Source organism: Lichenostomus cassidix, chromosome 2 (assembly GCF_008360975.1).
Source record: "Lichenostomus cassidix isolate B80296 chromosome 2, HeHo_3.0, whole genome shotgun sequence".
NCBI classification, from domain to species: Eukaryota; Metazoa; Chordata; class Aves; order Passeriformes; family Meliphagidae; genus Lichenostomus; species Lichenostomus cassidix.
The window spans coordinates 130134885-130147359 of record NC_139482.1 but is presented as its reverse complement, the minus strand read 5'-3'; the positions used below and the strand labels follow the sequence as shown (position 1 = coordinate 130147359).

The 12475-nt window shown below is 58.3% G+C and overlaps 1 protein-coding gene across 4 annotated transcripts; it reads right to left on the bottom strand.

The window, feature by feature from the left end:
* Positions 1-2701: 2701 nt before the first annotated feature.
* OSR2 (odd-skipped related transciption factor 2) lies at positions 2702-8981 on the bottom strand. 4 transcript variants are annotated; one of them, XM_085053283.1, is made up of 4 exons: positions 8659-8981; positions 5062-5788; positions 4316-4415; positions 2702-3612 (listed from the first exon to the last, which is right to left on the bottom strand). In XM_085053283.1, exons 2-4 carry the CDS (start codon positions 5715-5717, stop codon positions 3430-3432), a joined length of 939 nt encoding a protein of 312 aa, XP_084909409.1. In that variant the 5' UTR covers positions 5718-5788; positions 8659-8981; the 3' UTR covers positions 2702-3429. The 4 variants fall into 4 exon arrangements, with proteins under 4 accessions (XP_084909409.1, XP_084909412.1, XP_084909410.1 ...); XM_085053286.1 differs by having other exon boundaries at positions 2702-3530; XM_085053284.1 differs by having other exon boundaries at positions 8663-8981.
* Between the last annotated feature and the right edge of the window lie 3494 nt (positions 8982-12475).

Here is a 12475-nt window from a genome sequence, read left to right as displayed (position 1 = left end):
AAAAAATTGAGATTATTGTGACATATCTTATTAACTGCTGGCTTTTTCTCCCTGGTCTGTAACACAGCTAGTTTTTTTGCCCTGCTACAGCACTGCAGCTGCTGCCTCTAACATAGCAAAAGGTGCAGAATGAGCTGTGCCAGTGCCTGCAAAAAGAATGCGGTGCCGAAAGAGAAGTGGCAGTGGGAGAGAGGGACACAGAGCAGCAGGAGGCAGGTGGTTTGGGAAGCTCTGAGAAACTGCAAAAGCATGGAGCTGTGTGCTGCATTCTGCAACTGAGCAGAGAACTTCCAGAGGGAAGGAGGATACTTCCCAAAGGCTCAAATGGCAGTTACAGGGATATTGCTGTATTTAGTGTTTGCATTGTGAAAGTCAGGATGGAATTTTATGGCTATAAAAACCCTAGCCCTGCCCAAAAGGTAGCTTTACAGAACTTGTTTCTGTTCCCATCAGGTCTAAAACCAACAAACCATATGTGTATTTTAACATGTTCTTTATAGCTGCCTCTGAAATTTTCCAGGGAGAGATGATTTTTAAAAAAGTGAATGGGGTGTGGCAGTGCAGTATGCAAGTGTATTGATAGTAAAGAGAAATACTAGATCATCCTTTGACATTTTAAGATGATAGCTACTGGTTTAAATATAAAATAACAGCCCATGGACCAACTGTTAGAGATACTTGTCACTGACCTGCTTCAGTAATTTGGGGTTTTTTCCTGGCTGCTGAACTTTAGAAATCCTCAGAAGATAAATTTACAGTCTGTGTCTGCTCAGGGGGAAGATTATTAAACAAGCAACCTCAAACAATTAAATAAAATCTTAGCTATATACAATCACTTTAATTTCATCCTTTGATATTGTTCATCTGATTAAGTTCTTTCCAAACAAACTTCACATAGAACTTGGCCTATGAGGAGTGGACTAAGCCCATATGTATCCTGACAGGAGTGTTTACTCAAATGGAGTTATCCCAGCCTTGCTGTGCATACTTGGGGACGTAAAACGGCCTGGGGACAGGAACTCAGAGCACAATAAGGATAGAGAAACTTTGAGAAAATAACCTACTGAGAGAACAGGAATGCACTGGGGGTAGAAGAATCAGTCCGACAAGAAAACATGAGATACTGAGAAGATGCCCATGAACAGGGAGAAAAAGATGCCCATGGAGAGAGGTTTGGAGAGGAGCAGTGTGGAGAGAGAAGCATTTTGAAGAGGGAGAACAAGGGCTGCCAGCAGGACAGGGCAGGGTGGGGGAAAAGATAGTTCTAGATGTGCAACACCCCAGCAAAGAAGGGGTGCAAGTTCACAGAGGGTGAAGAAGAAGAGAGCAGATGGCACTCACATAAACTTTGACTAAGGAGGTGGCTCTTCAGCCAGCAAACCAGTATTTCTGGGCTGCAGAAACATTCTTTCCTTCCCCATCATCCTGGACAGGAGCAGATGGAGGAATAGGCCTTGACCGCAGCTGAAATTTTGTCTGAGTTTGGGACTGTCATATCTGCTGTACCAGTGGAAATCCACCTGGCTGCCTGGTCTGGGGCAGAGCAGGGCTGGCTTGTGGTCCCTGCCCCGTGGTAGCCCTCTGCGGAGGCAGCACAGGCAGTGATGCAGCACTTTCTGCACCCATGGTCTGACTGCAGCCCAGGCACTGCTGGGCTTGACTTACTACTCATTAACAGTGTTCAACCAGTGAGGTTCCCTGCTGAAAGAACAACGAGGATCAGGGATGGGGACAGCGAAGCCACACAAGCTCTTGTCAGCACCTGCTGCTTTTGGGCATGCTAGGATCTGTGGTACTTCCATGGATGTACCAGCCTGGAGCTCTTGTACGCTGCTAGGTGGAGCCCAGGAGTGAAGCCCACCCTGCTGAACTGGGAGCAAGGGGGTTGCTCTCTCCATGGACAGGGATCTCTGGGCCTGAGGAAGAGATTTCACCTTGTCGTTCTAACCTTGTTTTTAATTTGGCAGAGGAACAGGGCAGGACAATTTTTGGGGCCCCAAACTACTCAAAACACTGAGGAGAGCGTGCCAGAAGTGACAAGAGCAGCAGGATGGTAATGAGGGGATGCACATAAAAATCACCCTGCAATACATCAGAGAAAATACCTCAGTGTTGGCACCATGCCTTTCCAGAAGTGTCCACAGGCACTGGCGAGGGGCTTGCAAGGATGACAAGGGAGGGGAGCCCATTGCTCAGTGCCACCATCTCGGGGTGCTGCATACCCGGTGCAGGCGCTGAGCACACGGCCCATGGGGTGGCCGTGCTGAGTCGCCGAGAGCCACCCCGGCGGGGAGCGGCTGGGGGCCCCCACGGTGGGGCGAGGGTCTCCCGAGAGGGGGAACAATCCCTCTCCTCAGCGCCTCTCCGTCCAACCCCCGGGCGTGACTCGCGCTCGGCAGCGCAGACTGGGAGAGGGGATCCCCGCTCCCAGCGCCGCAGCTCTGCCCGGGGCCCGCGGATGAGCCCGGGGCGGAGGGCGGTATTGGCACCTCGCTCTTTGCTTCCAGAGCTGTTGGTCGGGAAAGAATCGTCTTCGGCGGGATAAAGTCCCAGTCTAGGCGGGTGAATTGCCCGTGTCCAAAGTCTACAGGCAGGAGGCTGCCTGCTGCAATCCCCGCGAGAGGGATAACTTTTACAATATACGGGCTGATTGCAAACAAGTTACTATTAAGCCGCTTTGGAGTAAGAACGGCTCTATGCATTATTTCCTAAGATCTGTTTATTTGCAAATATTTCTTTCTTTTTCTTCTTTAAAAAAAATCGTTCGGGAAAATTAGGGAAAAAAAAGTACAGAAGTTAATATTTAGACATTCATACTATTAAGTAATAGAGCTATAAACTCTCAAATAAGGCACTTTCATTTTACTTAACAATAGATAACACAACAGCGACAGTGGAACAGACCAAACAAAAGCGATCACCAAAATTGTTGTGACAGTACAATTACCCGGCTAGGAAATTTATTCAATATGCTTTACCATTGCATTGACACAGCAGGAAAAAAAAAGCCCAAATGCTCAGAGAATAATACAAGAAGGCAGGAGGTATTTGGAAAAAAAAAAAAGCATTTATTTTGAAATACATTTTTAAAGAGATACTTTGCCTCCACGATTTGTTATCGATGTGCATCTGACACGATACAAAACAAACAAACGAAGAAAAAAACACGTTCTGTACAGAGCTCTAAAATGAGCCGCGATTATCTACAAGATGAGCTTTACGCTTGGGTGTGGATTGGAGAGGGGCCCGATCCTGCAGTCCACACTCTCTAAACGAGTTTCGCAGACGTGTGGTAGGAAAGCTTGGCCCCGAGTCTGCGTGCGTGTCTCCGTGTGTGTGTGTGTGCGCGTCTGTGAGTTCCTACAATACACTCCTTGAGTAAAGTGGGCAAGTTGGAGCTGCCGGAGCGGGCGCGGGTCCCTGGCTGCTCTAGAAGTCCTGCCGCGGGGTGTGAGTTAGACTGTGCCGCCGTAGATCACAGTTTCGCCTGAACACTTTGCCGCACTGCTCACAGTTGTAGGGCTTGATGTCTGTATGGGTAAGAAGGTGAGTTTTCAGGTTACTTCTTTGATTAAAGGTTCTTCCACATGTGGGGCATTTGTGTGGAGATTCCTGTTCAGATTTGAAGCAAGCAAAGGATTAATCCTTCACAAACCACCTGGTTTAACGTATCACTGCACTTTTTCTCATCGCAACGCACAACTTGAGATATCGGGGGAGGACACGAACGAGAAGAGCCCCGTGCGGGCGGGCGGCCGCCCACCTCTCCCTATCCTGCCCCAAAAGCCTTATTTTGTAGTTCTCGAGTCGTGGTGTTCCGCGCCCCTGGGGCGCACGGAAAGCAGCCTCCGCGCCGCCCTCCCGCGCCGGGACTCCCGCTGCCCGCCCGGCCGCCACGGCGGTCCCTCCGCACCGCATCCCGCCGCCGGGCCGCCCCGCTGCCCCGCGCCTGCCGCCGCCGCCAGGGCAGGGCTGCAGCCCTCAACGAGAAACGCCTCGAAGCAGCGGCGTGGACGAACCCGAACCCGGGGCTCATTCCCCGCCGCCAACCGCGTCCCCGCTGGCTTTCAGCCGTCTCCCACGGCCGCCGTTTTCCCGCTGGTCTCCCGCGGCCGCGGAGGTAATCACCGGCCGCTGTCCCCCCGCGGACCCACGCGACCGTCCAGCGCTAAAGCCCCCTCGCTCCCCTCCGCACCAGAGCCCCGTTCTCCCAGAGGCCACCGCCCCCGCCCCGCGGCGGGCCAAGCCGAGCCGAACCGGGCCGGGTCCGCGCCGGCGGCACACGCGTTGAGAGGCCGGGGAACGCCGGGCTCACCTGCATGTGTAGGGTTTTGTGGACCGCCAGGGTCCTGGACTGGCAGAAGCCCTTCCCGCACTCCTGGCACTTGAAGGGTTTCTCTTTGGAATGGATGTACCTGGAAGGCAACCGGCGGAGTGAGCAGCGCTGCCGGAGGCACGTAGGCCACTCGACCCCAGACCCCGCTCCCCCAAACTCGACTCCCCCCAGAGGCCCTCACCCTGCTCCTCCCTCCTTTCCCCATTATACTTCTGTTTATGGTTAAACTTTTTTGCCGGTTCAAAACATTTGCAATAATTCGTATCGAAGCGTGACTGCATTCCCTGGTGCCAGACAGGGACAGCATCCGCGCTGCCGGCCGGACCCGAGCCCGCTCTTCTCCGAAGGCGGAGAGGATTCTCCACTCAGCACCGGCCGCGTTGCGCGGAGATGGGCGGGGGACCAGCAGGGAAGCGCCCACCTGCGACCCGTCCTGTTCCCTGCACCCCCCAGGGCCATGACTCGGAAGCGCAAAAGCCACGGGATCTTCATCTCTGCCTGGGATCCCCTCTGGCTCTCCCTCAGGCGGATGCCCGTCCTTCACAGAGCCCGGGTTTCAGCTGCCCTGGTCCGTCCGTGGCCACGGAATCTGAGCCGGGGGCTTTTCCTGGGCTGCTTCCCTGGCTCAGGCCAGAGCTCCCGGAGCCGCTGAGACTCATCCCCCGCGATCGGCTCACCCCACCCCGGCTGCCCACGGCCCGACCCCGCTCGGGGTGGTCCCTCACCGGTGGTCCCGCAGGTGGTCTTGCCTCCGGAAAGCCTTGTGGCAGATGTCGCAGGTGTAGGGCCGCTCGTCCGTGTGGGTTCGCTCGTGGATGAGGAGGTTATAGGACTTGGTGAAGTGCCTGCCGCAGAACTTGCAGATGAACTCCTTTTTCGTCTTGGAGGGTAGGCGGCCGCGGGAAGGCTTCCTGTCCGGGGACAGCTTGCTGATGCCCGACAGGGGCGAGGCCAGTCCGGGACTCAGCTTGGCGAGCTCCCCCACTTTAGGGGGGTCCTCCTGCGTGGCGGCCACGGCCAGGTTGGCAAAGTCAAAGCGGGGCCTGTCCTTGTGCAATGCTGGGAGGACGTGGGCGATGGCCCCTTGCTTGGGGTGGAAGAGGTGCGTGGCAAAGGGGAGCGCGGGGAAAGGGAAGCGGGAGTCCACCAAGCCCTGCGCGGCCGCCATCTCCGTGATGGTAGAGCGGGTGATTTCATGCACATTGGGGTAGCCCAATGTCCAGTGGTTCATGTGCATGGTTTGCACGGCGCTGAGTCCGTACAGACCTTGCAACTGGTCCACAGCTGCGGGGAAGGTGTTCACAGCCTGGAGGAAGGAGTAGTTAGTGAGTTGCAGGGACGGGTGCAGCGGGATGGGGGCTGGCAGAGCCTTGCTTCCCATCTTCCCGAGGTGGGCGAGAGCCGGAGGAGCAGCTGGTGCCTCTGATGGGCTTCTGAGACAGGGAGAAAATCCTAGGAAGAAAGAGGGAGAAAGGAAGGGAAAGAGACTTTTACTGAGAGAAGCGTGGTACCCCTTAGCCGAAGCGAGCGCAGCCCCGGAGCCAGGGAGGGCCAGGCACGGCTCCGGTGCTCTGCCTTGCCGCGGCCCCACCACCTCCCCGCGGCCCAGGCTCCCGTTCTCCTCCGGGACCGGCGGCCGACACGGACCCGCGGCGCAATCGCTTAGGAGAAGCTAAAGCATAGAAATTAAATAAATAAAAATAGTGTTCCCAAAACACACACCCCAAATTGAAATTAAAAGGAGAAAACCCAGCACCGAGCCAACCGAAGGCGCTGCAGATTCAAATTAAACGAATCGTGTAAAAAAATAGGCAGAACGGAGACGGGGCCCGGGACGAAGCCTCTCCGCTTTCCGTTGCCCCGCCACCTTCCCCCGCAGCGCCCACCGCGGGGACCTCGGAGCCACCTCCCTCCTGCCCCCCGCGCCGACCTGGCCCCCGGCGTCGCTCCCACCCTCCGCCCGGCCTCCCGCGGGCGCGGAGGCCCCGACCCCAACCCCTCCTGGCTGGGGCCTCCCCGGGATAGAGCAGGGTGCTCACGGAGAGCCGAGTCAGGCCTGGGGGGCGGAGCGGGGGGGAATAAACCCCGCGTTCATCCTAGCTCAGTTGCTTATTTTTCTTCCTTCAACAACAACTCATTTATCAAGATAACCGAAGGAGAGAAAAGGAGCCCCTGCCCCGCACGCACACCTCGTACCCAGCCCCCCGCGGCGCAGCCATCCCACCGGCGGCGAGGAGAGCGGCCGGCCCGGAGGCCTCCCCGGCCCGCCGAGGGGCGCCCGGCACGGCGCTGTCCCGCACTCGGCTCCCTCCTCGAGCAGGGCCGAGAAGGGCAAGAGCAGCCCCGGCAGGACGGAGCCGTGCGGCCGAACCCCCCGCACCCCCTCGGGCGTCCCCCGGCCGGGAGCTCGGCCGGAGCGGCGGGGCCGTGAGCTAATGAGCGGTGTGTGACTGTCAGAGGGTTTCACTCAGCCCATTCAACCGAAACCGCCGGGCCCGCTGCTCCCGTCGCAAGGGGATCCCCTCGGCGGACCCGGGGCCACGCTCCCCTCCCGCGGGGTAGGAGGACATCGGCGCGGGGGCAAGCCCCTTACGTTTCCTTTTTTTTTTTTTGCTTTCTTTGAGGGTTCACTTCCAGCAGCCAAGAGGCTGCTGCGACCCAGGAAAGCGGCCAAAGCAAACGCCGGGGTCTCTCTGGGCCTGTAAACAAGAGGTAGGGCCGAGGGTGACCCAGCACCTCAAGGGATTTGTGTGGAGGGTCTGGTAACGCGCAGTTTCAAAAAAAAAACCAAGAGACCCTCCCCCTGCAAAAATCCTAAACCACCCCCCTAACAACAACAACAAAAATAACAGAAACTCCCCGAGTGCAGAGCCCGCGCTCCGTGAGCGGTGTCCCTGCCTCCCGGGCCGCTGCCGCCCGGCTCCCGCCGTTCCTCTGGCACCACACACCCTCCGGCTGGAAAGCTACTTTTCGATTTCTTTTCCCCTGAAATACCTTTCCTCCACGTTTGTGGCACCGCACAATTGGCCGACTGGGGAAGAAAAAATGCGGCAAGGAGGTCGGGTGTGAGCTGCAGCCCTGTCTACTCCTGTTTTCGTTTTCCTCGAGTAGTGGCTCTCCCGACCTTCCTCCTCTGCTGCCCTGTTTTCCTCGTTTGTGATTGTATCGACACCGGGGACAGTTATCGATACGACTTATTATATATGGCGACCTTTTCGTTTTATTGTGGGGGGGGAGGTGGTTATATATAGAGACTTATTTTTAAAGATGTCGTAGGTGTGAGTTCCTATTCGCTTTCCCCGAGGAACCGAAAAAGAAGTTAAATCGCTTTTCTCTGGCTGCTCCCGCGGCTTCTGCCTCCATCCCGGTGGTTTGATGGGTTTCGGAGCCACCGGCTAGGAGCTATGACCGAGGCAGGGACAGTGTTCTATAGGGCAGAAGTCCCTCTGTTACAGACGCGTTTGGTGGCTGTGTGGGGGGGTGTCATTGCACCACGCTCGTCTTGGTGTCCAAGAACCAACTCTGAGAAAACCATTCTGAACACGAAATCCGCATTTTAAGGTAGAAACTTTTAAAACTACACTGCTGTCTGAATGGAGGTACATCTGTTACTATTTGTGTTTGGAGGCAACTTTAGAAAAACGTATTTAAAAAGACCAAAAAGTGCCTTCGTACGTGATTTTAAGGCCATTTACATTAAGGTGTGTTGGGGGGAGGGGGGTGAAAGTCAACCAAAAACGGATGTTACTTAAACCTTGGCACTTCCTTTTCCCTTTCCATTCAGAGAGCTTAATTAAATTAAGCTCGGTGCCAGGACACCCCTCTCTACCTGCTTGCCGCCGACCTGCTGATCAGGCCCGCGCCCCCCGTTCTCCCGCGGCGGGGCCGGGACTGTGCCCCGAAGGCGCTGCCGTCCTTCCCGGGAGCGGGTGGGCAGCGAGTCGCCTCCGCTCCCCGACGGCCTCACCCGAAGCCGCGGCCGCCGCTGCCCGCGCAGCCAGGTGTTTCCACTGACCGAAGATTTCTCCAGCGCGACCCGCGGCTTAACTCCGCAGTCCATGCACGGACCGGGTTCCCCCTGCCAGGAATTTCGCGTGAAGGACACCGAGAGCTCATCCCGGGAGGCCGCCGTCGCCTGGCCTCGCACCAACGCGCCCGCGGCGCAGAGCGGGGGGTACCCGCACCGCAAGCCTCCGCGGGGCTGCGAACTGAAAGTAAACCCGGCGGCCCTGCGCTCCCGGCTGAGGGCACGCTGCGCTCTCGGGGCGGCCGCTCCCGTCCCGCCGACGGCAGCGGGCAGGCGGGCGAGCGGAGCCACTCACCTACCGCAGCCTGCTGCTCCTCCCGGGGCAAAGCTGAGGCGGCGGCCGCGGCACCTTCACGGAGACATTAGATCCACAACGGGGGCGCTCAGCGGGGCCGGGGCCCGGCGGCGACCGGCATGTTGCGAGGGCTGGGCGGCGGCTGGGAGCTCTGGCCGCGGCGGTCCCGGGGCCCCGGCATAGACCGCCGCCTTCCGCCCGCAGCCTCCCGCCTTCGACCCCGGCGAGGCTCGGCGAGAGTCTGAGCCGCCCCCTGCCCGGTCCATCACATTTCAGCGGTGAGTGGCGTGGAGCGCTGTCCCCGCCCGCCCGCCGCCGCCGCCGGCCCACCCCGCGGCGCGCACAGCCCCGCGCTCGGGGCCGCGCCGCTCCGCCCCGACGGGACGGGACCGCCCCCGGCCCCGGCCCGCCCCGCCGCGCCGGCCCCACTGTTTACTTGTGTTTGGGTAGCAACTGGGCTTTAAAGTGGCAGGACGCCCCCCGCTCCCCCCGCGTCACCTAAGGTGACTTTTCCCTCCGAGAAAAGCTCGACGCCCCTCGTCCCACTGCCAGCCGCGGGTATTTGCGCGCTCCTTGCGCCTCACCGCCCACCTCGACTGCCCATCGTGCACCAGCCGGGGTGATACAGGCGTCCCAACTGGCTTAAATATCTAAAATAACACCCCCAAACCTAGAGCGTGGGTTTCTGTGGCTGCCCATGTCTCAGAGGGTGGGTGCAAGTAGCGCTCACGTCCAAATGGGTTTGTGGCCGTCATGTCGGGTCGCCCCATGGACCCACCGCTCAGCGGTTCGGCGCTGCCCTTTCGCGGCGACTGAGTCACCTAAGGGCATATTCAGGAGGAGAAGCTCTGAGGAGGCATCCCCATGCGCAGTGACTAAGCACACAACCCCTACCTGGAACAGACACATAGTTTCGAAAGCAGTTTCGATTTATTACCAGGGAATTTACTGCTAAATGGGGCCTCCCTAACCCTCTTCAAATGTCTCGATTAGGGCGCTCTGTTGACGTTCGTCAATAGCTGCAAATGCGGCTGGTTGCATATGTCGACTTTGGGTTACATTTTTTATCTGTAATATTATCTTGTTCTGTGCATTATTTAAATCACATGTATGGGGAATTAATGGAATAATCTGGACTGGAAATTGGAACTAGGATTGGCAAAGGACAGAAAGATGTCGGGGAAAAGGCACTCAAAGGACAGCTTTGAAAAATTTTCAAAGGTAGGCTCTGTGCTTGTTAATTCAAACCCGAGGTAGAGAGGAGGACATAAATTACGGCTGCGTCGGTTTTTTTTTTTTTTCCTTTTAGTGTGTAGTAAGAAAAAAGTAATCAAAGAGTGGAATAAGAGTTGGCCGTGTCCTCTCACGGGACAGTGCAGCCGATGATGGTACACGTTGCAGCCCGAGGCTGCCGCCGGCCGCCGAGGCTATTTTTCGTTTCTTTTCGTAAATCCCTGCTTCGAAAATGCTGTTTTAAATCCCATACGGCCTAAATAAATAGCATTTCTTCTCCCGGGTAGTGAGGATACGGAAGTTCACAATTCCGGGAGAAGGAGCGATTTGCTCGAGCCCAGTGTGAGGTGGGTGCGAGCGGCCTCGGGGAGCCTGCACAGGGCAAGGGCTCGTCGGTCGCGGCTGGGCTGGGGGACTCCGGCACAACGCGGGGGCAGAACCCGCATCCCCTCGTTTTGCTTTCTCGAAAGAGGCCGGTTGCTTCAAGAACGAAGTGAAAAGGGGACTTTTGACTCGCAATTTCTTTCCTGCATTGCTGGTTTCTGGATACCAAAACCAACACCCTCGGACCCAAGGATCAAAGGAAAATTGTTTCGGGAGAACTATCATTGCTTGCTCTTTACAGCAAGTAAAAATAAGGTGCACTTGTGGAGAAAATAATAATAATAAAAAAATAACAACCAACCCAAAATCAAAACCAAAATCTAAAACAATCCCCAAACAACAACGACCACCCCAAATCACAAGCCGACCAAGCAACGAAAAAACCTCAAAGTGAAGGGAACTCGGGAGGGGAACGGTGCGGTGCAGTGTCACTGCCCGGGCTGTTTGCTCCACGGCCGATTGTGGTACGTTTCGGCTACGCCGCGCTTTCCCACCACCGGCAGCACGGCGGCCGCCACGCACGTCTGCGCTGGCCGGGAGCACCCGGTGACCCCGGCGCGACTCCGCCCGACCCGGCCGGCAGGTGCGCGGCGAGAGCGGGCAGCAAGCCCCACCAGTAGTGCCGCGTCACCTCCGCACCTGCCGGAGTCCGGGGTCGCTCGGACGCCGGGGAACTCCACGGCAGCGAAGACCCGTCGAGCAGGGTGACACCAGTGGGGCCACAGGCCGCCGGGTCCCGCAGCAGCCCAGCACTTCCACATCACCTTTCCACGTCCATCTCGGGCGGGCCCCTCCCGCACCCACGGGACTTTTCCCTCCCGGCGAGGCGGTCGCCCCGCTGAGCCCGGGACGGGCGCGGGCACGGCGGGGCGGTGCGGAGGGAGCGGCGGGAGCCCCGCTGCGCCGGGCGGCGGCGGCCCGCGGTGCTGCAGCGCCGCCTGGAGGTCGGCGCGGCGCCCTGCGCGCTCCGCCCGCACCGGCAGGGGCTCCGGCCCCGCCGTGGGTGTCCCGGCGGACTCAGCGTATTGGGGTGGGCGTCCCGCCGGACCCAGAACGGGGCTCTCCCTGCACCGCTCGAGAGACGACGGCCGCGGGGCCCCGAGGAGCGCGGAGGCAGCACCGCTCTCTGCGGGCCTCCGAGCGCTCACCTCGCACCGCCTTCTCCCATCCGCGCGTCCCGCCGGTGCAGACATCGCCGCGGTTATCTCAGCCTCTCCCCGCTCTCTCTCTTCCTAGACCCCCCCCAAAAAATTTCATCCGGAGATCTGGATTCCGTCCTGGAGAGCAGAGAGATAGTCAGAGTTTGTTCTTGCTGCGAGGAACACATTAAAGCAGTTCCTCCGCGGCCATGAAGCCTGGGGCAAACCTTGACCATTCGTCCCTTTCTGAGCACAGAAATGCGCCCGGAAGACGGCAGCGAGGCCCCGCAGCGGCGCTTGGCGGGCCCTCCCGCGGGGCACCGTGCGCGGCTGTGGGGCGCGATGCGTGCACGGAGCGGCTCACGCCACCGCTGTCGGCAGTGGGGGGCCGCGATCGTTGGGAACTCACCCCTGCGAAAATGAACGGGGCAGAGTCTTCAGAGGGGGTCAGGGCTGCCACCGCAGCCGGCGCTGGAGGGAGAAGGCTCAGCGGGTATTCGGGCCAGCTCCGGCTCATGACAAGCCCTACGCCAAGGGAAGGGGCCTGGAGGACAATGCCCGGTGCAGGGCACCGGTGCACCCTAGTTTTGGAGGTGACCCGAGGGCCTCCGACGGCCGCTGGCTCGGGGAGCGCAGGGCAGAGCGGACGCTGGGCACCGAGGGCACCCGCGGACCGAGCCCAGCCCTGGCTACACACCGAGAACTACTTTTTTTTTTTTTTTTTTTTTTTTTAAGGACAACAGTGACCGCCCGTCTATCTGGCATCTGGCTCCGATGGTGTTTCTTGGTGACTAAATCATCACCGACTTCGTTCCGATTTATTGGGTGGCATATTTTGTTTTGTTTTTAATGAACTAGTCAGGAAATGCCAAGTTTTGACAAACAGGCGTAGGCGGCAGGGGACGCGGCGCTTGGCAGGCTCCGAGGGACACCGCCGCTGCGACTGCCGCTCAGCGTCCCCTTTTTCCCTTCTCGGAGTCAGACCCCTGTAGAATATCGCCGCGATTAATTTCCATAAAATAAGAAAGTAATTTAGCACGCAACGACCTCAGCCGGCTGGA